General features: G+C 37.3%; 2 protein-coding genes across 6 annotated transcripts in view; one reads left to right on the forward strand and one right to left on the reverse strand.

The window, feature by feature from the left end:
- dab2ipa (DAB2 interacting protein a) overlaps positions 1–22,786 on the forward strand; it is a gene marked incomplete at its 5' end in the record, with an annotated part of 164,641 nt that overhangs the window by 43,762 nt on the left and 98,093 nt on the right. For all 5 annotated transcript variants that reach the window (XM_079827786.1, XM_079827790.1, XM_079827787.1 and 2 more), the window contains one exon: positions 14,107–14,213. In XM_079827786.1, the coding sequence (XP_079683912.1) occupies positions 14,107–14,213 (107 nt within the window). The remainder of the gene's footprint in view (positions 1–14,106; positions 14,214–22,786) is intronic.
- LOC307132548 (antimicrobial peptide NK-lysin-like) lies at positions 17,886–19,185 on the reverse strand. Its single transcript, XM_079826941.1, has 4 exons — positions 19,005–19,185; positions 18,806–18,870; positions 18,423–18,521; positions 17,886–18,300 (listed from the first exon to the last, which is right to left on the reverse strand). Exons 1-4 carry the CDS (start codon positions 19,174–19,176, stop codon positions 18,142–18,144), a joined length of 495 nt encoding a protein of 164 aa, XP_079683067.1. The 5' UTR covers positions 19,177–19,185; the 3' UTR covers positions 17,886–18,141.

A 22,786-nucleotide genomic window follows, 5' to 3' on the forward strand; every position in this document is an offset into this window, starting at 1 on the left:
AAAACAGTTCAGACATGCTGAGAACTGATGTGAAGTGAACTCAGGTCCATCCGTCTCCCTGGCAGACTCGTGCCTGCTCGTGCCTCGATAAACCACGCCCCCTCCGCTCATATAAAATGCAAAGATGTCAGCCAATCACAACAGTGGGTGTTTTTACTGAAGTCTCACAGCAGACACGCCTCTTGAAGCAGGGCATTCAGCCACAGGGCAAACAGCAGTATAGAAAAAATGCCTTTTATTTCTAAATTATGACATTTTATGATGTAAAAGTCATACTAACAATATAAGTACAGCTCAGGAAACATTATAAAATAATAGAAAAATGCCATGCCATGGGACCTTTAATATGTTTAAGTGAATCTGTCATGAAAATGACAGCCACTGTGTATAAATGTTATTTGAGTGTTGATTATTATATCTAAAAAATCAATAGCTACTTAACCTTTAATATTATAGTAATGTGCAAGTAAGGCTCCCTATATAGTTTACATTTTACAGCATTAGCAAAGATAATTTGTAACACTTTACAATAAGGTTTCATTAGTTAAGGTATTAACTAACATGAACTAACCATGAGCAGTACATTTGTTACTGTATTTGTTCATCTTTGTTAACGTTAGTTCATAAAAATTCAGCTGTTCACGTTTATGTTAGTTCACAGTGCATTAACTAATGTTAACAAGATTTTAATAAAGTATTAGTAAATGTTGAAATTAACATTAACAAAGATAAATAAATGCTTTATAAGTGCAGTTCATCATTAGTTCATGTTAACTAATGTAGTTAACTAAAGTTAACTAATGAACCTTATTGTAAAGTGTTACCGATTAATTTTTTTATCTTAAGGAACTTTTAGTAATAATTGATTTCACAATTTGTTCAGTAAACCACTGTTTAATAAAAAAAAGCAGTTTTATATTTAGTTTCCTCTCCCCTGCTCTACCGAACCGTCAGTTTTGTGTACCGTTACACCCCTAGCTATTAGTATTCTCCAACCTGCAACATCCTCATGTGTTTATTCAACTATTCACTGGTTCAGCTGAGTTCATAAACAAGTGTTTTTCCTTTTTTCTAATGGTGAATTTAAACTTCCCAAATATATACAGCCTCCAGGGGCCTTATCCTCTTCCTGCACTGATTAGAGCACAGAGAAACGTGTGTGTGTGTGTGTGTGTGTGTGTGTGTGTGTGTGTGTGTGTGTGTGTGTGTGTGTGTGTGTGTGTGTGTGTGTGTGTGTGTGTGTGTGTGTGTGTGTGTGTGTGTGTGTGTGTGTGTGTGTGTGTGTGTGTGTGTGTGGAAGAAGACAGCAAGAGGTTCACAGAGCTCACACAATACTGAGGAAACTTCCACCTCCAGGCTTGAACATAACTCTTTCCATAAAATATTTTTATTCCCAGTTTCTCCTCTTTCCAAAACAAAGTATTAAACTTTGGTGCTTAATAGGGATGCAACAATACAGTTAGTCCACGGTTCAATACATACCTCGGTTTTTAACCACGGTTTTCAGTTCTGATGGCTTGTCACATTCGTTTTTTGCTATTCTATTCTTAAGCGACAGGAACAGCAAGAGGTTAAGGAGAAAAAAGACTATTTTTTGTATTGCAATATTCTTTCTTTATTTTAAATAAAAGAATTGAAAAACCTTACTTAAACTTAAAACTTTACTTGAAAAAACCCTTGTACACATTCCTAGTGTATAGTAAATATAAATAAAATAAATGTACAGTATATAAAGATTTAAACTGGCAGCTCAGAGCTGTACAGCAGCATTTAAGTATGAAATTGAATGAATAAATGTAAAAATAAAACAATACATATACTTCACTATAAAATATACATTGATTCTTATTAAAGCTACTGTATTAAAGTTTTTCAGTCAAAAGCAGTGAGTGATTTTCTCTTTGTCTTTTGTTGTTTTATTAACATTAAAGGAATAGTTCACTAAAAATTAAAATGCTGTCATAGATTAGGCTACACAAGTTGTTTTAAACCTGAAAAAAGTTATTTCTTCTGTTGGACGTAACATACATTTTGAAGAATGTTGGAAACCAAACAGTTGCTGGTCCCCCTTTTTGGAAATAAAAATATGGATGTCAATGGCCACCATCAGCTGTCTGTGTTCAGCAGAAGAAATTAATACAGGTTTGGAACAACATTAGAGTGAGTAAGTAATGACATTATTTTAGAGGTGAACTGTCCCTTTAAGGACAAGCGGCATATATACAGACACACGCAATTTTACTTTCACTAAGACATAACCGACTGTGTTTATGTTAACCTTGTGTGTATTTGACAGTATTAGCGCAGTAAGACGACTTAGTCCAGTAATCGTGTGTTTGACAAGCTTTTAGTGCTCGTGCTCAGAAAAGCGCATGTTAAAACAGTGCATAAGCACGCAAATTAAATGTTTAACCGGCAAGGCTTTAAACACATGCAAATAATGAACTTTTGTGAATGTGAATAACTATAGTGTTCCGTGAGTATAACTCTACCACTAACGTGCCGCGTTGTTCAGTATATTGGGATGGAGGCAAATGATAAAATGTGTAGAAAAATAATTAATTAAATGCAAAACCAATTTCAATTATTATATTGAGAATTGTGGCATCCCTAGTGCTTAACTTGTCCCACATGTGATGCCGTAGGTTATGCAGCTGGTTGAGGTGAAGTGTGATACATTTCTAACTATTCAAATTGACTCATGCAAAAGAAGTAACTCGAGTCAAGATGTCATAGAGACTTGAAGGTGGGCTCTTTTGACTTGGACCACCACCATAGGATATTAGCAACCATATAGCAGTGCCCTGGCAACCACTAGGGTTTAAATATGTTTTTAATCAGTTTTTATGTAAATAATAAATATAAGGATTTTTATGTATTTACTTATTTTTTTCTGGAATACAAAAAATACTGACTAATCAAATGATTAAATCGGTGGTTAAATCTGTGCTGAATCTCTTCGTGTCATTCCATTTCAAATTCTAATTCAGTTTCCTGTGGGGTGTGGCCAACTCAATTTAAAATGCACAATCTTGAATGAAATGGAAACCAATTCTACAATTCAGAATTTATCACAACCCTGGCAACCACCCACAACATACACTTGCAGCTCTGTATTTTTCTAATCTTCAAGCATGTAGAAATCGAAAACAAACCAAAATTTTTTTCTTGTTTCACAAAGGGATGGCAGATCTTTTACTTGGAAACATTGCACTGTTCAGACTTTGCTCAAACTCTTGAGGTGGTGTGTAAGTTCGGACAATTGATGAGAATGAGAGAGGCCCGCTGAGATGAAAGGTTTTGTGGAGTTGGCGAATATACGCAGATGGCTGACGTGAACGATCTGCAGTCTGTCAGGCCTTTAGCTGCAGTTCTCTATTTAAGACAAAAGAAATTCTTTGACTTGACATATAGAGAGGCTTGAGAGACAGGTGCAGTCGAGTTTGGCTCTGTGTCGGTTTCATAGAACAAAGAGAGCAGACTACTCAGTGTTTGACACTTCAACACAGACGCCAAAGCAGCATTTACCATCCATTCTGAAAGTGAAAAAGTGAAAGTGACGTGACGTGTAGCCAAGTATTGTGTCCCATACTCAGAATTTATGCTCTGCATTTCACCCATTCAAGTGCACACACATAGCAGTGAGTTTTGAACACACGCTCACAGTCAACACACGATTCTCTGTGTTACTGTACGTTGTCGAGCCGTTCAAGGCCTGGGTATACTACATTTTCCATATTCTTCACCGCTTGCGCACAGTCGTGGCTGCATAGTTTTCAAAGTATACACAACTGTGGATGAGCGTGGATGGTCGAGTTTGACTTCGACACTTAAGCAGTACAATTTCTTTTCTATACTTTACAAGACGTCAGAGGGCAGTAGGCTGTAATCTCCCAGTCGATTAGTCTATTATTAGTCGATACCTTCTGGTTCGACCAAAATTCTGATTGGTCGATTTTTTGCTGCGTTCATTTCATCAGTTTTGCAGCCTTAATTTCATCAGTTTGGCCGCGTTCATTTCGTTCATTTCGTTCATTTCATCTGTTTGGCCGCGTTCATTTCATCAGGTGGAAAGCACTAATTGCTAATGGGGGTGTTTTCAGAGCACCCCTGTTTCACAGGTAACAGTCTGTCTTCAAAACACCCCCCTTGTTTTCACTTTTTTTGGATTGGCCCAACCCACTGGCGAAGAGAGACAGATTGAAGCAGGCTACTTCTTTGCAGTATATGATTTATTTAATTGTGAGAGCGTTTTCCTTGTCAGTCCTCTTCTACCATGTGAACAAAGACATTGGCAGTGTGGCAGCATTTAAAAAAAAAAAAATAGAAAATGGGGAAAAAAGTTGAATGCAAATTTTGCAAGCAACAGTTTTTCCATTATCACAAGCTCGACGACAAACATGTCATATCACCTAAAAACAGTAAGCTAACTTGTCTGCGTTAGGTTGCCCCGTCCCTTTTATTATTGTGTAAACTGCAAATGTATTTCTAGTATTATTTATTGGATTTGGGCACTTTATTATTTTTTATTTTATTTGGAGCCTAATGCGTGTTGCGCTGTGCCCACTGTTTGTATTTGTTTTGAGCCTATGTTTTATTTTTCAGTTATGCACTTTATTTCGTTTCTGCTCTTGATCTGGTTTGTTTAATAAATATTCCTTTTTTATTAAAGTGGACGTGCCTTTTGTGTTTAAGAGTAAAAGCTTTAAGTTAATAGTCTATTAGTGTCTCAGCCACGAAGCTGAGCTGATCCTATGTTTGAACTGCACAGAGCGGCTGAAATAATAGTGTCTGTCAGTTATTATAATACATATGACAAAAACAATTGTCTAAATTATGTTGCATATTCCTCAAAAGTTCTTGTGATGATATCAGTAGTTGACAACATAGTAACAGTTACTCTATTTTCAGAAATCATAGGCTATGATGTTGCGCAGGTGCAGGTGATGCAATGCTGTCAGAGCCGACAGACTCGTGTCAGACTCATTTCAGTCCGAAATAAAAATGGCAAAAGCGATTTAATATACTGCCAATAGCCTACTAGTTTTTAATGTTTATTTATAATTCATTTAGGCAGACAACAAGGTAGGGGTGACCCCGAATAGTCGAAGATTCGATGCATCGATATGCAAAGCCTGATTCGACCACCGATCTCACAGTCGAATCTTCGCGGGTGTTATGAAACGAGGATCATACCATTTTGGCAATATGGGGGTGCATAATGTCTAATTTCACACAGAACTACTGGTTTTGTATGGTTATATTAAGTTATATACAGCCTTTAATTATGATAATGCTGTAAAAAAAAACGTGAAAAGAAAGAAGCGTTCAATAAATATTTTTAACGTGTGTGTGTGAATAAATCCAACCACCCCTGTGACAGATTTAAGTTTCACTTTCCCTGATCCGTGACAGACGAGGCGCATCTTGGCGGCAGGGATTACTTAATGTCTGGAATAAGAAACTCTAAAGTGTGGATGCACTTAGAAATAGTAAAAGATGATCCAAAAAAAGTAAAATGCAAGTTGTGCCAACAGCTCATGTCCTAGCACTCATCAACAACAAACATGGCTTTCCACTTAAAACGGGCAAGTTTAAGAGCGCACTGCTGCCGGCCAACGTTAACAAGTTGGTTTTCCCCGGACACAATTCGAAAAGACTCAAGTGTTTTAGGGTACAAGTGTTTTCAAACATTTCAGCCGTTTCTAATTTTAATTTGCTGTGAACATGTTTAGCTAAAAAAAACTGCCAGTTTAGCGTTTATTGTTGTTTCGGCAGTTAAAAAGAGAAATTTCACAATTCTGGCTAAACTTTCGTTGTTTTAATAATTTATTTATTTTTATTTTATAGTCACTCAGGGTTACTTAATTTAACTGTGGCTTGTGTTTTTTTATATATGAAGTTCAGATGCTTAAGATGCACTGAGTGAATGCATACCTTCATAAAATACTTTCACTTCAAACCCACTAAATCCCAGCCTCAGCCCATTCAGAAGTACCGGTACTTGGGTAGAAACCTATACATAGAAACCTGTCAAAAATGCTTATTTTAAAGAAAGACGTCAGACGGACTTCGGTCTTCATATGTTCCCCTGCACTTTGGCATTTTGCACACATTTATTATGGTCCCTGTGACTTGATTTCATTTTTATCTATTTTTTTTATTATTAGTAATGTATATTCTGTTCTAATTTAATTCTGTAAATTAATGCTTTTTATTTTTTTTCGTTGTCTCGATGTTTCGCTGCACTGAAAGCATGCTGGCACAGCAATTTTGCCGATTTAATTTAATTTAGCAAAATGTGAAATGCAAATCCTGTCTGCAGTCAGTGTGTTCTTTTCCTATCTAGGCAGGTATTTTGTTTAGGTTTATTTATCAAAATGTTCTTTTATATATTTGTGTGATGTTCTGTATTTCGATCGCGGCTGTAAAATGTTACGAGAAAACGTTTATCCACCACATTACCTTTTATTTAAACCTAAATAAGAAAGCCATTGTCAGTTCGTCTGTCAATTGGCAGGCAGTTTTGGTCGCTTTATTAAAAGTTGTTGCTGTGTGGAGTGTGTAAAAGAAAATAAAAATAGTTTTACCCTCCTGCTGACTGTCGTGCCCCTCCCAGTCCCAACCCATTCACACACACATAGATGATTCGACTATCGGTCGACTATAGAAAGATTCGACAATTCTGATTCGAATGTGTAAATCATTAGTCAGGGACACCCCTACAACAAGGCCACCAAGTACTGCGCACAGTGTACAGCTAATTAATTTAAAGTTTTTTTTCCTAACGTCCTTTTTAGTCGATTTTTAGTAGACAATTTCAGGACTTTAGTCAACCAAGATTTTCTTTGGTTGATTACAGCCCTAGAGGGCAGCAATGAGTCATGACATTTGCAGGGCATTCGTTCGTAAAGATAGAAGAAGAAAAGTAGCGGATCTGTCATTGCATGCAAAGTTGAGAACAAAAACGATGGAGAATGATATGCTGCTTTGTTTACTGTTCTTGGAACAGCATGGTGTTTTGTATTGCTCTGTCCGCACTTTTCTTTGACTACTGCACAATACATCACAACTGTGTATTGCCACCTAGTGGACTCTTCTGTCTCAACATTCAGTTTGAGCATGCGATTTTTGACGCCACCGATCTCCGGGTCTGGCCGTAGCACTTTTAGCATAGTGCTATCATTGTGCCTCTGCACCCATGGTATGGCAGCAAAGTTCTTTGATTATTACGCGGCAATGAGAGTATAGTTCATAGCCATATCGGCTAGAAAAATCACAACTTTTAATTTTTCGTCAGTCTTAGTACACGATGTAACTACAGAAGAGTCAAGTTTTAAGTAGGACAAATATCTAAACTCTTTGGTAATTTGTTTGAGCGAGATGCTAACGGTCTAATCAGATTCAATGATCTATGCTAAGCTATGCTAAAAGTGCAACCGCCAGACCCGGAGATCAGCTGAATGGATTTGAAAACGGTAAAACTCAACTGTGTAACAAAAGGGGAGTTAGAAAATTAGCCTATTTTCAAAAATAGTAGAGTGTTCCTTTAAGCCCAAAGTCTTGTTCGTGTGCACTGCAGCTCAATTTTTGTGTCTGTGCAGACAGTGCGAGTTCAACAGCGCATGTGCGAGTGAAATGAGACCTTGAAAACAAAGTCCACTAGATAGTGCGCACAAATCTTTCTATGCTCACGGATTATATTTGGAAAGGCTCACATACTCTACTGTGCACCAGTGGCGGATGCAGAAAGTGAATGATGGGTGATATGCATGTTCCTGATGATGAAAATTACGCCAAACAGTGCGCAGACCGTCACAGAACACGGGCCGGCTGAAGTATACTTCAGTCTTCAAAACGTCCCCTAAAAGCCATTATTATAGTTGTCTACTCTACTGCATTTTTCAGTATGTGTTGGTGTTTTACAGATTATATTTGTTCTTAAAGGAAGAGTTTACCCAAAAATGTGATTAAGTAACTATTGTTCAAAAAGTTAACAATAACTTTAAACAAAACAATGCTTAGTTATCATTCTATTTTTGATAGAATAAAGTCTCTGCCTATTTTCCATCTTTCCACTGCGGTGGCCTTGTTTCAAGAAAGGCTATGCGGAAAGACCTTCACAGCGTTTTAACTGTTTGATTGATAGACTGAGATTCAAGTGCCAAGGAGCGTATTAAAAACCCAATGAATGGGCACATACTGCTTTGCTTCAAAAAATATTTCATACAGCTATATATACAGTAAATATCACACTACTTTTCAATAGTTTGGTGTCTGTACAATTTAGATTTTTTTCATGTTTTTGAAAGAAGTCTTATATGCATTAAGTGCATTTGAAAGAAGCGTTGCTTGTAAAAACTTTAATTGGCAATTTCAATGCAATCACATTCTGCTAAATAGACTCTGGTATCAACATCAATTGTCTGTTGTCTATTTCTTTGACAATTTGAGTGTCTTTTATAATGAGCGAGCAGTAACTATACCTGCGAGCCACTTTACATTACCCAGATACTGACCCTGCTGAAAAGTTATTTTGCTTTTTATGTTATCGTCTTTGCTTTTAAACCTTAGAAGAGCATCGCTGCCAAAAAAGAAAAAAAAATATTGTGTCCCGCCTGGCCTTCGTCCTACCAAACTGAAGGACCTGCAGCAACTCATCATCTCTTGCTCAAGCCAGACCCGAAGAAAGGAACGTGCATTTAGATTAAGAGCAAATGAGACAAGTCTGTGAGTTATTGCCCTGCTTGAATGCTAAATGAGACCATAGAACTTCTATGTAATTTCCTGGAATGACAAAGTTCTCTGTGAGATCAGATTGGAGGACAGTGGCACCCCGGTGAAGACGTCTCTTATACAGCTGGGCCATGCATCTTGTTCAGCGCAGATTAATAGGGCCGCTAGCAACAAGCATTTCTGCTTAATTCTCTGGCAAATGGCCCAACATCTGGGGCTGAACTGATTCACTTATTTGGAACATTATTTGTTGGTTATTTTCAGTAGAGATTTGTTTATTTATTTATTTATTATTTCAAGAAAGTTACAGGGGCCATGATTTTCGTTAAACGGACGATCAAAACTTCGAAAAGTCTCAACTTTCATTGAGGGGGTCAAGACTTGACAATAAGACTAGGCTATAGAATATTGAAGCTGTCTATCACTAGCTAAGCTTAATGACTATCCTAGTACAACCTGCTAAAACATGCTAGCAACATGCTAATATGTAACTGGTCCTACTTGACCCGCTCCAAATGGGGGCGTGGGACGTTAACAAGGACGGTAAAGACCACAGCCGCTAGCGCCAGTCGTCAAATTCATGTTAACAAAATGCTAAAACATGCTAGCTATGTGTCATGTTAACATGTTAAAACATGCTAACAATTAGTTAAATCAAATGCTAACATGTTAATTCCTGTTTAACAATGTGTTAAATCAATGCAAACAATGTGTTAAAACGTGAGCATGCTAGCAAAATGCTAATATGTGACTGGTCCTACTCAACCCACTACAAATGGGGGATTCAAACTGGGACCTCGGCGTGGGAGGCGGGCACGTTAACAAGGACACTAAAGGCCGCAGCCGCTTGCGCAAGTTAACGCGCCTCTTGAGGCCAGGGGAGTGAGGTTTACACGCACAGCTCTTACTGGCCTATATTTGTTACACTAGCGATGTGCTAATCATGCTAAAAACATGTTACCAATGTTCTAATTCTGGCTAGAAACATGCTAAAACATGCTAGCTATATGGCATTTCTAGCAAACATGCTATTCATGCTAACAACATGTTAAAACACACTAGCAATTTGTTAAATCATGTCAACAACATGTTAAAACATGCTGGCAAGATGTTGATAATTTTAACAGCATTTTAATCAGGCTAACAACATGTTAAAACATGCTAGCAACATGTTAATCATGTTAGCAAAATTGTAATATGCTAAACATTCTAGCAACATGCTAATTCATGTTAACAATGTGTTAAAACTTTCCAATTCATGCTAGCAATGTGTTATAACATGCTAGAAACATGCCAATGCATGCTAGCAATGTGCTATAACATGCTAGAAACATGCCAATTCATGCTAGCAATGTGCTATAACATGCTAGAAACATGCCAATTCATGCTAGCAATGTGCTATAACATGCTAGAAACATACCAATTCATGCTAGCAATGTGCTATAACATGCTAGAAACATACCATTTCATGCTAGCAATGTATTATAACATGCTAGAAACATGCCAATTCATGCTAGCAATGTGCTATAACATGCTAGAAACATGCCAATTCATCCTAACAATGTATTTAGAATCTGTTACTAATATGCTAGCAAAATGTAAAATAATGTTACATTATTTAGTTTGTCCCAAAAAACGTTCTAGTTTACTTTTACTACTTTTTGTCCACCCTGAAGTGAAAAGTATTTCCACAGCAACTCATACAGACAACTTCTGTGTTCTTGGCAGCATGTTTCCTCTGGACAAATATGCGCAGAGCGGTCAAGAGTTCAGACCCCCTGCTTGCAGGTCCGTGCCAGAGAAGGCTTTTATTTGAGCCCCTTGTGTTGTTCTCTCAATATGAAAGCATTTTACTGTCTCCACTCTTCATAAACACTTGGCTCTGAATGGAGGAATGTCGGAGCCATCTCTTAATTACTGTTTAATGTTTTTCCATTTGCGCTGCATTTTATCCATCGTGATCAAGCAGCTTAATGATGAAAGAATAGCTGAACCAATTACCAGTTTGCAGGTTGGTAATGGCATTATTCATCATTCAGGGCAGAGAGTGCTTTCAGAGTTTTTCTCCACAGCTGATGGAGAGCTGCTGAATGTTTTTGTTGTAATTGTTCTTCACGGTGCCTTTGACTTGACAACATAAATCCCAAATTGACCCTGTTTATTTTCTGGTCTTATGGTGCGAAATTCATCTGTGAATTTTAAGAAGAAAAATAATGTTTTCATAGTTTTTTGCTAAAGAGGTGTAACTGCCACTGAGGAGCTTTTATGCTGCATGGCCTGTTGAACATCATATTAACTATTACTAGTATAGCTTAAAGGATTAGTTCAGCCAAAAAAAAAAAAGACAAATTGACATACCCTCATGTTGTTCCAAGCCTTTATGAATTTTATTCCGTGCAGTCGAGCACCAAAAAAGCCACAAACAATAGCCTATTCAAAAAAATTTATGACTTGTGCTCAATTAATGTATATTTATTTTTAGAATAGCCGAATATTCATATATTTATTTTCACACAAACATTGTGGCTCACTAATAGACTTATAATAATAAAATGTTTCCATAAACCCAGGCAGTGTTAAGTGTTTTCAAACATTTAAGTCAAAGATCATATGGTCTTGCTTCCACGCTTAACATATGGATCAGGATGTTGTGATATCAACATAAGCAAGAGGCGGCGTTGAGATTTCTCTCCCATGCATTCCAATCTGTTCAGCTCTCCAATGAGAAAACAGTGAAATTACTAACACACACACACACACACACACACACACACACACACACACACACACACACACACACACAGACGGAATCTTCATATGTCGATACCTACGCAGGGCTGTTAATCACTCTTCCTCCATGTTGCCAGATCATGTCTAGTTTTGCTCAGCCAACACTAAATGATGACTGAGGTGGCAATACAGATCCTTGTATATTTTACATGGTGGCAATATATACTAGCACATATTGTTTATCTTCAGTCATTTATATCATTGCTTTGCTTCCGAGTGTAACGCCCAGTCAGTGAATTTTTTAATACTCTTAGTACATTGTAAAAATGTTGTGTTTTTACATAAAGATAATGTAAGTAAAAAACCTGTTAATTAGTTAAAGGGATATTTCACTCAAAAATGACTAGCCCATGATTTACTCACCCTCAAGCCATCCTAGGTGTACATGACATTCTTCCTTCAGATGAATAAAATCAGAGTTATATAAAAAATGTCCTGGCAAGCTTTATAATGACAGCCCAAAATTTAAAGCCCGAAAAAGTATATCCATCCATTATAAAGTGCTCCACACGGCTCTGAGGGTTAATAAAGGCCTTCTGAAGCGAATCGATGGGTTTGTGTAAGAAAAATATACATATTTAACATGTTATAAAGTAAAATATCTAGCTTCCAGCGGACTGCCTTCTGTATTCAACTTAGGGAAAAAGTGTAACTGGCACAACAATGACATTGGACGTAGCGTAAGCGTTTTGAACTGCGAGAGGCGTTACACTTTATTCGAAAGTTGAATACGAAAGGCGGTCTTGAGGAAGCTAGATATTTTACTTTATAAAGTTTTAAATATGGATATTTTTCTTACAAAAACCCATCGATTCGCTTCAGAAGGCCTTTGTTAACACCCGCATGGAGTACGTTTATAATGGATGGATGCACTTTTTCACATTTTGGGATGCCATTCACTGCCATTATAATGCTTGGACTTTATCAGGGTGGGTTAACCCTAGGGGAGTGAATAATGGGATCATTTTCACTTTTGGGTGAACTATCCCTTTAACTGTTAGCTTACCATATTTGCTGAACAACTATTCAAATGTATGGCGTTTGCAAGTAAAAGCTCTGAATTATCACATCATTTATTGTGAAAAAAGGGCATTCAAGTCTTTGCATGACACATCACAGGATTGTATTTTATATAAATAATTTAGTTACTGGTCATTTTCGTTATTATTGGGGTGTTTTGTGTTACATTTTATGCTATTTAGTTTAAATGTCATGTGGATATAAAATCATTGTGTGACTTTCTATTCTATTATTATGGTGATTATTGGTACATTTTAAGGTAAAAAGCAGCTTTTGGTATATGGTCCATGTAATATACAGTTATAAGTTGTAAAATATAATGGCGTCCTGTAATACTGGCAGTATTTTTCCATGAATTTCAGGGAAACCACAACCATAAATTGTTTTTACCATAAATGGAACAGGATATTGTTTACAGTGTCGTAGGAGGCTTTCTTATTCTAATAACCAATTCAGCCACAGGAAAAGTGCTGTCAGAAATAGAAAAAAAAAGATTCCAGATCTTGTTAGTGACGCATCTTTCCAAGTACAAAAGCAGCGAGGCAAAGAAGCCTTTCCTTCACTTTGTTTTGAGTTTGACATGATTCAGACTGTGCGAAGAGGGAAGACAGTAGGATGAATTTCAAAGATCTTGTCTTTCAGGTTGGCTGCATTCGCTCTCTCATTTGTTTTCCGCACAAACACTTGTTCCCTCCTTCCCTCCATCAATCGTGCAGACAGAGATGCAGGCGTGTGATGAATGCCAAGCATCTGACAGACTGAGATTCAGCCATCTGGCGTGCATGACTGAAACATGTGACTGACATAGTGACGCTGTTACATATTACAGAAGCAGCATATCATAGAGACTGGGTGGGCCCTTTGACTTGAGCCAATAAGCAACCTGCTAAAGCACATTGCAATAATACCACTCAGAAGACCATAGCAACCGCATACCAATGTGTAAAATGCACTCAAAACATCTTAACAACTACATAGCAACACCCTGGCAACCATCCAAAACATACTAGCAACTTACTTAGATCCTAGCAAGCACCAAGAACTCTTTAGCAGCTGCATAATAAAATGCTAAAAACACAAAGAGCACATTAGCAATGCACTGGCACTAGCAACGTGTTAAAAATGACTCAAAACTACCACTTAGCAATGCCTTAACCACCACCCAGAACATTCTAGCAAATCAGTCCTGCTGCTGGCCGTCTTGATGTGGAGAAGGCATGTTCTTGTGGTGCCCCATCAGCACTTGGTGCCCTATGCGCAGCGGGTGGTGGGAGCGGCGGCACTTCTAGCAATTGCATATTTTCTTGACCGATAAGATGCAATATTCTTTCCTGCTGTGCCCATGAACATTTTTCATCTCTTTAGATCAAGAAGAAGAGCTGATTATGAACACCTTTATAATTTCCCAGTACTGTTATTGATTTTTGATTGTTTCTATGCTGTGTTCGCTTGGTGGGTTTGCTTATTCTGGGGAAATCTGATCCCAGAACAGCCCTTGACAGGTTACATGCACACAAATCCAGTCAACTGTCTTATTCCTTTCTCTCTGTCTCTTCTCAGAGTCACTCACTGACAGGGTGGGCCGGCGGCGCAGCATGCCTGGCAGTACGGTGGACAAAACGGTGGGCGCTATGGATGCAGACACGTCAACACCTTTTAAAGTCACGGTACGTATTTATGACAGCACAGCACAGATATATATATATATATTAGGGATGCAACAATACAGTTAGTCCACGGTTCGATACATACCTCGGTTTTTAACCATGGTTTTCGGTTTGGTTCGGTTCTGATGGCTTGTCACATCAGTTTTTTGCATTTCTATTTTTAAGCGACAGGAACAGCAAGAGGTTAAGGAGAAAAAAGACTATTTTTCTTTATTTTACTTAAAAGAATTGAAAAACCTTACTTAAACTTAAAACTTTACTTAAAAAAAACCCTTGTACACATTCCTAGTTAGGGGTGCACCGATCCGACTTTTTCAGTCCCGATACCGATGCCTGGGCTTTGTGTATCTGTCGATACCCGATACCGATCCGATATATTGTTGAATTAATAATAAACTTTATATCTTCCACCTTATACCTTCCTTGAAGAGACTAAAGGCACCAGACTTTACTAACTAAACATAACTAAGACAAAATAACAGATGTATGTAAGGTGTTGAATTCTTATTTATTTAAAAAACAATTGTGCATTCAAATCTAAAATAGAATGTAATCAAACTTCTTTAAATAAATAAAATGTAGCAGTGGAAACAAAAAACAGTGTATTGGTCAAACATACAATAGTAATCTGACAGTTACCAAACATTTTTTACACTACAGATAATTGTTTTGGTATATAATCATATCAATATTAAAAAGTAGCATTACAAATTAACAAATAGTCTAATTTTCTACCATATGCAATTTAATAAAAATTTTCAGCTAGCTAATAACAACTTTGTTCTGGTTTCACCTCACTCCAGATTAAATGATTGTAGGCTAGGCCTATTTATTTTACTACACATTGTCAACAGAAATAAGATGAAATACTGTTGATAATTAAAAATAATTCTTACTACCCACTCTTGCTAAAATGGGTAAGCACACTTGTGTTCTCGTTTCAGTTGCGTTCTGAGTAAATTAATAAACTGAGTTCATGAGTTCAGTGTTGGACAGATCAGTTGTTCTGGCCAGTCGTTAAAATGATTCGGTTCAAAGGAGTCATTAGGTCACGAATCGGACATTAGCAGACGCGTTGTGTGCGAATCCCGTCTGTTAGAACATCGCGAAAGATGTCAACACACAGAAAACACTTCATAACTGGATATAATTTGTCTCCCGCTTATTGAAAGTATGCTTTATGTCAGCTGGTCAGAGAAGAGTCAATGTTTTTTGAGCGCAATTCACACCCAGTGATAATTCAAGGACAAAATTGTCCGAATGTGTCACGTGCAACATGGTTTCGGTCTTCCGAGCTTTTGATTTGGATTAATATGTGAAATATGAGAGCGAACACTGATTATTTTGAAGACCCAGAGAGCGCGCGCGGGGGAGGAGCTCTCTGTCACTCAGTCACAAGCGCAGCATCTGTTCTACATCACTCGTAAATCACAATAACTCATCAAATTAGGCTTTGGCCGTCAAAAAAATGTCAATGCAGGAAAGACCCTGACTTTGCAGTAATACCCTCGAAACAGCGACGAACTAGTTGGCGTGGCAAGCGTGAAATATCTCCTCCACACAGCCGACTCTCTGGCTCGCTCCCTTCTAGCATGCGACACACGTGAAGCTGACGAATGACGTAGGTTCTGCTGCGACGGAAAAAAAACACCTGGATCGGCTTGTGGATCTGTTAATTTTTCCGATCCCCGATCCAGCTATTTTGTCAGTATCGCGGCCGATATCCGATCCTAATATCGGATCGGTGCACCCCTATTCCTAGTGGAATATGAAAAATGAAAATTCTGAAAAATGAAAATTCTGTTATCGAGAAATGAATACAGGTTTGGAACAATATTATAGAGTGAGTAAATAATGACATAATTTTAGAGGTGAACTGTCCCTTTAAGGACAGCGTGTTCACTTCTGCACTGGTGTCAATTTAGAGGTCTTTCAATAAGACCTGGGTGCATCTAATATACAGACACGCCGATTTTACTTTCCCTTTAGACATAACCGACTGTGTTTATGTTAACCTTGTGTATTTGACAGTATTAGCGCAGTAAGAATTTGTAGAAAAATTATTAATTAAATGCAAAACCGCAATTCACAAGCGCGTATTGAACCGTGACTGCCGCACTGAACGGTTCAATATTATATTGAGAATTGTGGCATCCCTAATATATATATATATATATATATATAATTTTTTTTGGGGGGGGGGGTGGGCGATATATGTTGTAAACTTCTTAAATGTTTTAAAGGGCACCTATTATGCCTCTATTTACAAGATGTAAAATAAGTCTCTGATGTCCCCAGATTGTGTATGTGAAGTTTTAGCTCAAAATACCCCACAGATAATTTTTTACAGTGTATTAAAATTGCCACATTTTGGGGGCGATCAAAAACATACTTTTTTTGTGTGTATCCCTTTAAATGCATTTTTGAGTGGCCAAAAACAACTTTTTTAATCTCCTCCTTCACACACATTTTTGCATGTATCATTTATAGCAGAGGTTTGTTTCGATACGACTTCATTATCGATAGTTCAGGATCAATGCCCATCCCTATCTTTCATTTCACAGCAACTGTGGAGAGCAGTTGATGTTAAAAATTGTAGGGAAAGGCCACAGAATAATTTGCATTTTTTTTCATGCAGAATAAAAAGTGACCTGAGTGATTTCTGTTGTCCGATCCAATTCATATATCCACACAAGGACAGTTGTGGCCCAATGGTTAGAGAGTCAGACTAGTAGCCTGAAGATTGCGGGTTTGATTCTCAATACTGGCAGGAAATGACTGATGTGCCCTTGAGCACGGCACATAACTTCCTGCCATTTTTGCTCTGGATGTGTGTCCACAGTTTGCAGTGTGTGTGTGTGTGTGTTCACTACTCACTACTCCTGATGTGCGTGCACTAACTTGGATGGGTTAAATGCAGACGACAAATTCAAAGTATGGGTTACCATACTTGGCCTTCACATGTCACTTTCACTTTCAGAGCAAAAATGAAGACTGGTCACATCAGAAACATTAACTTCTCCAACTTGCAGTGTCTCACCAGAAATACTGTTTGAGTTGCTGCTCATATATAAAGTTTCAACTTTGAATTGCTAATATGTCCTTTTTCTGATCACATCCGCGACCTGCATTTATGCTCCCAGAGTCTGAATAAGCTGGACCAGGGTGCACTGCATCAGAGCTGGAAATGGAGAATAGAAGCTGCGCATGTCTTCTCTCGCAAGTCCAAATGCATGCTGAGCGTCTCCGCTGCCTCGCAGTAGCATTTTTATAAATAGGACCTGCAGGTTACCAGCGTATAGAAGATCCGCTGCATGCAATGCGATTACAAAGATTTATATAATTGGTAAGCGTTTGAACACATTTGTCTGTTAATATTGTCTACTCGTCTAAATGTGTGCAGTTATTATACATTTTAATATAATTATTTATATGGTCACATATGTTGCATCATACTTGTCAATCAAGCCCATTTTATTGTATAATTTGTTCTGCAAATGGTCATCTTAGCAAGACGCAAGAGCAAATTCAAGAAATTATGAGTTTGAAATGGGCCATGAGGTGGACCAAGAAATGGACCAATAAAATACTACTTCAAGCATCCTCTGATGGTAAAAGTATCTCCAAGAATGGAAAAAGACGAGTTTAGCATCATGACACAAAACACGAAAGTTTGCTCACACATTTATTTAGTAATTTATTGCAGGGAAAATACAATGGGGTAAAGCGTGACAAATATGCACACAAAAAAACCTTCACCTTTATTTGCTGAAACAGACAGGGTGATAATAAAAAAAAAAAACAATAATCACACCATCAGCTCTAATGCCTTTTCCAGCTAAAGAGAACACTCGAAAAAACGAAGAAAAAAAATAGCATTTTGCGTCTCTTCGATACATAGGGAAAAGGCAATTTACTCTGTTCTTTATTAGCAAACACCAATGTTAACACAGATGGTTCTTGCAGTATCAGTAGTTGAAATTTCTTCAACCAGAACGTCGTAATAGCTATTCACTAATTTCCTACACAGGAATTTTAGGAACCCGATCTCATCACAGACGTGCGACAGTATCTGTTTAACGTCTTTCTGTAGGAAAAGAAACAAGCAGATTTACCCTTACACCACCAGTCTCTATGTATTGTTATATTTTTGTTATTTGAATAACATGACATTTTAAACGTCATATACAAGAGTAGCCTTTTGCACACCTGACTTGATTTAGTGGAGAATAGGTGTTTCACCTTCCCCATGGCCCACTTACAAGCCCAGCACATTCCAGGGAGTTTGTCGGTTGGTTCCATCCCACCCTTACAAGACAACACACACGGCATATTAGAATAAGATGTACATATGACGGTTAGAACCTAATGAGCCGTTCAAACATGACATGACTAGTTGTTCGACAAAAGCATTGTCAAGCTTCTCTGCATCTGACAAACTCTTGTTTCAGCATCTGGCAACGATTTGACCTATTATAGTTTTGGCCATTGGTATCGGCATCAGCCATTAAAAACACATATTGGTTGACCACTACGTATATGTCTTAGTGTGATGCATTTGTCCGAGATAAACCATCTTCAGGACAACTCACCAAGCTTTCTTTATCTTCATCTCCAGTAAAGTTTTCTCTGTGCATTTCCCAGTCAAGAGCACAACCTGTGAGGAAAAATGCAACATAAATGTAGCACATACTAATCCCAGTGGACAAAAGAAAACTTATCTGCTATGAACACACAAAGAAAAGATAAATAATGCCATTGTAATTACTAATTGACTAGTGCTCATTTTACCTGAGGATATCAGCAGGGTGACCAGAAGGATACGGCAGAACATCTTATTTGAAAAGTCTGAACACAGCGAGACTGAAAACCCTTGTTGATTTTTTTTTTTTTGTATTTGCTGCAAATATTTTTGGTCCACTGTTTTATATACATCTGTCTTCAACCAGAAACCACAGATCATTGAGGATGTTAACACAGACCATTTACACCCTCAACATGTCAAGGCATATATGACTCACTCAAACACTTTTTTTTCATCTTCCTGTATGTGTAGGCCTAATACATGTATTATTGTTATTATTTTGATACAATAATACACAAACTATATCTAATTAGTATCATATAAATTCAGTAAACACAGCAGGTAGTCCACTTCCGCGGGGTCATAAAAAGTCATACATTTAACAATAAGAATTTAAGGCCATAAAAAGTCATAAAAAACATTTAGCCACGTCTAAAATTGATATGCTCGTCCGTTAATTTGTTGTTCCATCAAAATGCGCTCGCGGCGGCTATGGCATTCATTTGTGTCGCCTGTTGTAGTTCTGTATGAGGAATCAGGTATCACACTGGTATATCACAGCGTTCCATAATAACTACAAGGTCCATGTGGCAGCATACAGATTTGTCGGAAGGACTTTCACAGAAACCCGCGCGAACTCCGAACATACTGTATCATACTGATGCTGCGTTCAAGGCAGGTTTTTGAGCCCGTAAGTTACAACTTCAAACCACCACTCAACTTTATAGCGTTCCAGGCAAAGTCACGCCAAACTGCCTGAGCCCAAGGAATTGTGTGGTAGCTAGATGTAAACAAAGCTCGGCGACCATACGGGGTGTATGCTCATTTTTAATCATTTCTATCGCCAAAGGTGCTTACTCCTTGCTTATTTGAGGGAAACGGAGGAGAAAAACAGCACAGACGGCAAGAAAAGCTGTTATACCTTTTATTTACGTTATTTGTATATTTGTTTCATAAACACTACATCCGTAGGGGGCTGCGATTGTTGCTTCATGGGCTATGTGACGTCAAAACTCGTAAGGAGTACATCGATCTAGTACGAGTTCACGGGTGGGAAGTCACGGGTTTGGCCGCCGTTCCAGTCCACTTTCACGGGTAGAAGGTTGGAAAAACACGGGTTACGGGTTGCCTGGAACGCGGCATGAGTCACTGCTTAGTTTAATTGAAATCATCCTGGCTATCACAATGGGAAAATGTACCTTTAACGATCTATGGCTCGAAGACGGTGCGTTTAGTAGCTGGCTCAAGCCAGGCCCGGTTCAACGGGGGTGCTAAACAGGCACGTGCGGGGGTGGGCTTTGGGTGCTCGAGCCCCTGCCCTTTTTCAAAATGAATCAAAAGTGCCCCTCTCAGACAAATATCAATGATAATATCGTGGTCAATAAAACTAAATAAATGTGATTATTATAACATGAAAATGCATACAATAGTAACGGACGGCTCAAAAGTCGGACAATTTCTGTTGAGGCGTTGCCGCGTTGCTATGGGTCGCGTGCGTTTTGATTGACAGCTGATTTTCCACTGTTCGGAAAACGGCTCTCGAGCCAAATATGGTCCTTTCAGAGAGTGTGTGGCCTCACGGGAAAAAAGTAAACCAATATTTTTTTTTCATCCATAATCAGAGCTAATGTATTGATTTAATTACAAAGCTATATATTAGCTATATATTTTAAAGTATTACACAATTCACCAATGCCTTTACACCAACCAATCGTGATCTGGCAAAGCAAGTTCAAATTCCATTGGGCGATGTGAAGCGGTAATTTTCTGTTCTTATTCATAAATCGGTTGAAAATTACATGGACAGACAAACTAACGTTTGTGGAACAATTTCCTGAGGTTTGGCTCATTTTATAAATTGCATCACTGACAAAATGGATTTTAACAGACAACAAACAAATTCCTGCACAAAACCACAGCATCAAAAGTCGCATTAATGGTAAGTAGTGTTAATTTCACTTGTATTTATGTAGCCTATATTGATACATAATTTACTATTTCATGAAACTATCAAAGTTAACAAAACCCAAGTGCCACCGGCACCTACAGGCCTATTAGGCAATGTGAAGTGTAGACTGGCGAAATGGTTACGTGAAAGTACTTTATTATACTATTTTTGAATATTATGCAGCATAATGAAATAAGTCTCTTATGTTCATCAAGCCTGCATTTATTTGATAAAAAACTGCAATATTGCGAAATATATTAAAATAATGGTTTTCTATTTTAAAATAATTTAAAATATAATTTATTCCTGTGATCACAGCGGGATTTTCAGCATCATTACTCCACTCTTCAGTGTCACATGATCATTCAGAAATCATTCTAATATGAGGATTTAATGTCAATGGTGGAAACTGTGATACTCTTTTCAAGATTCTTTGATTAATAAAAAGTTAAAAAGAACACAATGTAATAATATTTCACAATATTAGGCTACTGTTTTTTTCTGTATTTTTGATTAAATAAATGTAGGCTTGATGAGCATAAGGATATATAAACATATATATATATATATATATATATATATATATATATATATATATGTTATGTATAAATATTATATATTATATATATATAAATATTTACATATATATATATATATATATATATATATATATATATATATATATATATATATATATATATATATATATATATATATATATATATATATATATATATATATATATATATATATATATATATATATATATTTACATATTGCCCCTTTTTTACATTTGAGCCCCTGCCCCTGACGAACTCTCTGCACGGCCCTGGTGCATAAGCACCCTCAAACGCAAGTAAAAGCACCCTCAGTTGATACTGTAATAATATTGGCGAAACAGATTTGGCAGATTTGCACATTTGTTTCCTCTGGAGAACGTCAAATGCATCTATTACAGCGAGTGTTTGCAGCGGTGAGTATTGCAGCCAATGATTGCAATCACAGATATAGTTATTGATCTCTTGATCGCGATCAGAATCTCACTGCTCAAAACGGCAGCGTTTTTAGGCTAACGTTATGCAGTTAATGCAGGCTCGCGAAACCGCTCGTTAACAAGACACGATGTAGGTAAGATATTTATTGTTGACAACTTAATTTTTATAAAAATCTTGGCTTGCTTTCGAGGCTACAGTCTAACATTCATTGAATAAAACTATTATTTCTAAGAGGACCGACGGCCAATCGCATGCAGCAAAGTTTAGGAAGTGACATCTAAATATAAATGCCACTCTGCTCGAGACAGAAATATCCTCCTGAGACCCAGAATAGAGGTTTTAATTATATTTTAGCAAACTTCTCTGACAACATGCACAGTTTTAAGTCTGGATATTCTTATGAAATATGAGACATTCTTATGAAAAAAATATTACACGTCTTTTTACAATTACATATTGTCCCAAAACACATGAATATACAAATTATATTCAGTGTATAGATGCATTGCATAGAATGGGAATGGCATATGGCCATGTTTACACACATATTGCATAGTAAAATCAAATATAGCATGGTATATCAAATTATTCTTTTATATCTTTCATAACATTGAGAATCATTTTTATATAAAGTTTGGATAAAAAAAGCTTGAAGCATAAAAATTGACTGGTGAATGAAAAAAAAATCCCATTGTTTTTGTCTATTCATGTCTTTTCATTTTCTCAATAAATAGTTCTGGTGTCCTCTACAGAGCAGAGGATATAGCATATAACATAGGATTTTTTTTTTATGCTCCAAACAATGTAATGGCCTAAAAAAAACTTT

The sequence above is a fragment of the Gobio gobio genome (genome assembly GCF_949357685.1).
Source record: "Gobio gobio genome assembly, chromosome: 10".
Classification (NCBI taxonomy): domain Eukaryota; kingdom Metazoa; phylum Chordata; class Actinopteri; order Cypriniformes; family Gobionidae; genus Gobio; species Gobio gobio.

What these genes read in the sequence shown, in the direction of transcription:
- LOC307132548 (XM_079826941.1), bottom strand. Translation starts at nt 19,176, where the DNA reads ATGATCTGTGGTTTCTGGTTGAAGACAGATGTATATAAAACAGTGGAC. An exon ending in ATGAAGATAAAGAAAGCTTG is followed by an intron (nt 18,522 to 18,805) that starts GTGAGTTGTCCT and finishes TTGTCTTGTAAG; the next exon opens with GGTGGGATGGAACCAACCGA. An exon ending in TCTCCACTAAATCAAGTCAG is followed by an intron (nt 18,301 to 18,422) that starts GTGTGCAAAAGG and finishes CTTTTCCTACAG; the next exon opens with AAAGACGTTAAACAGATACT.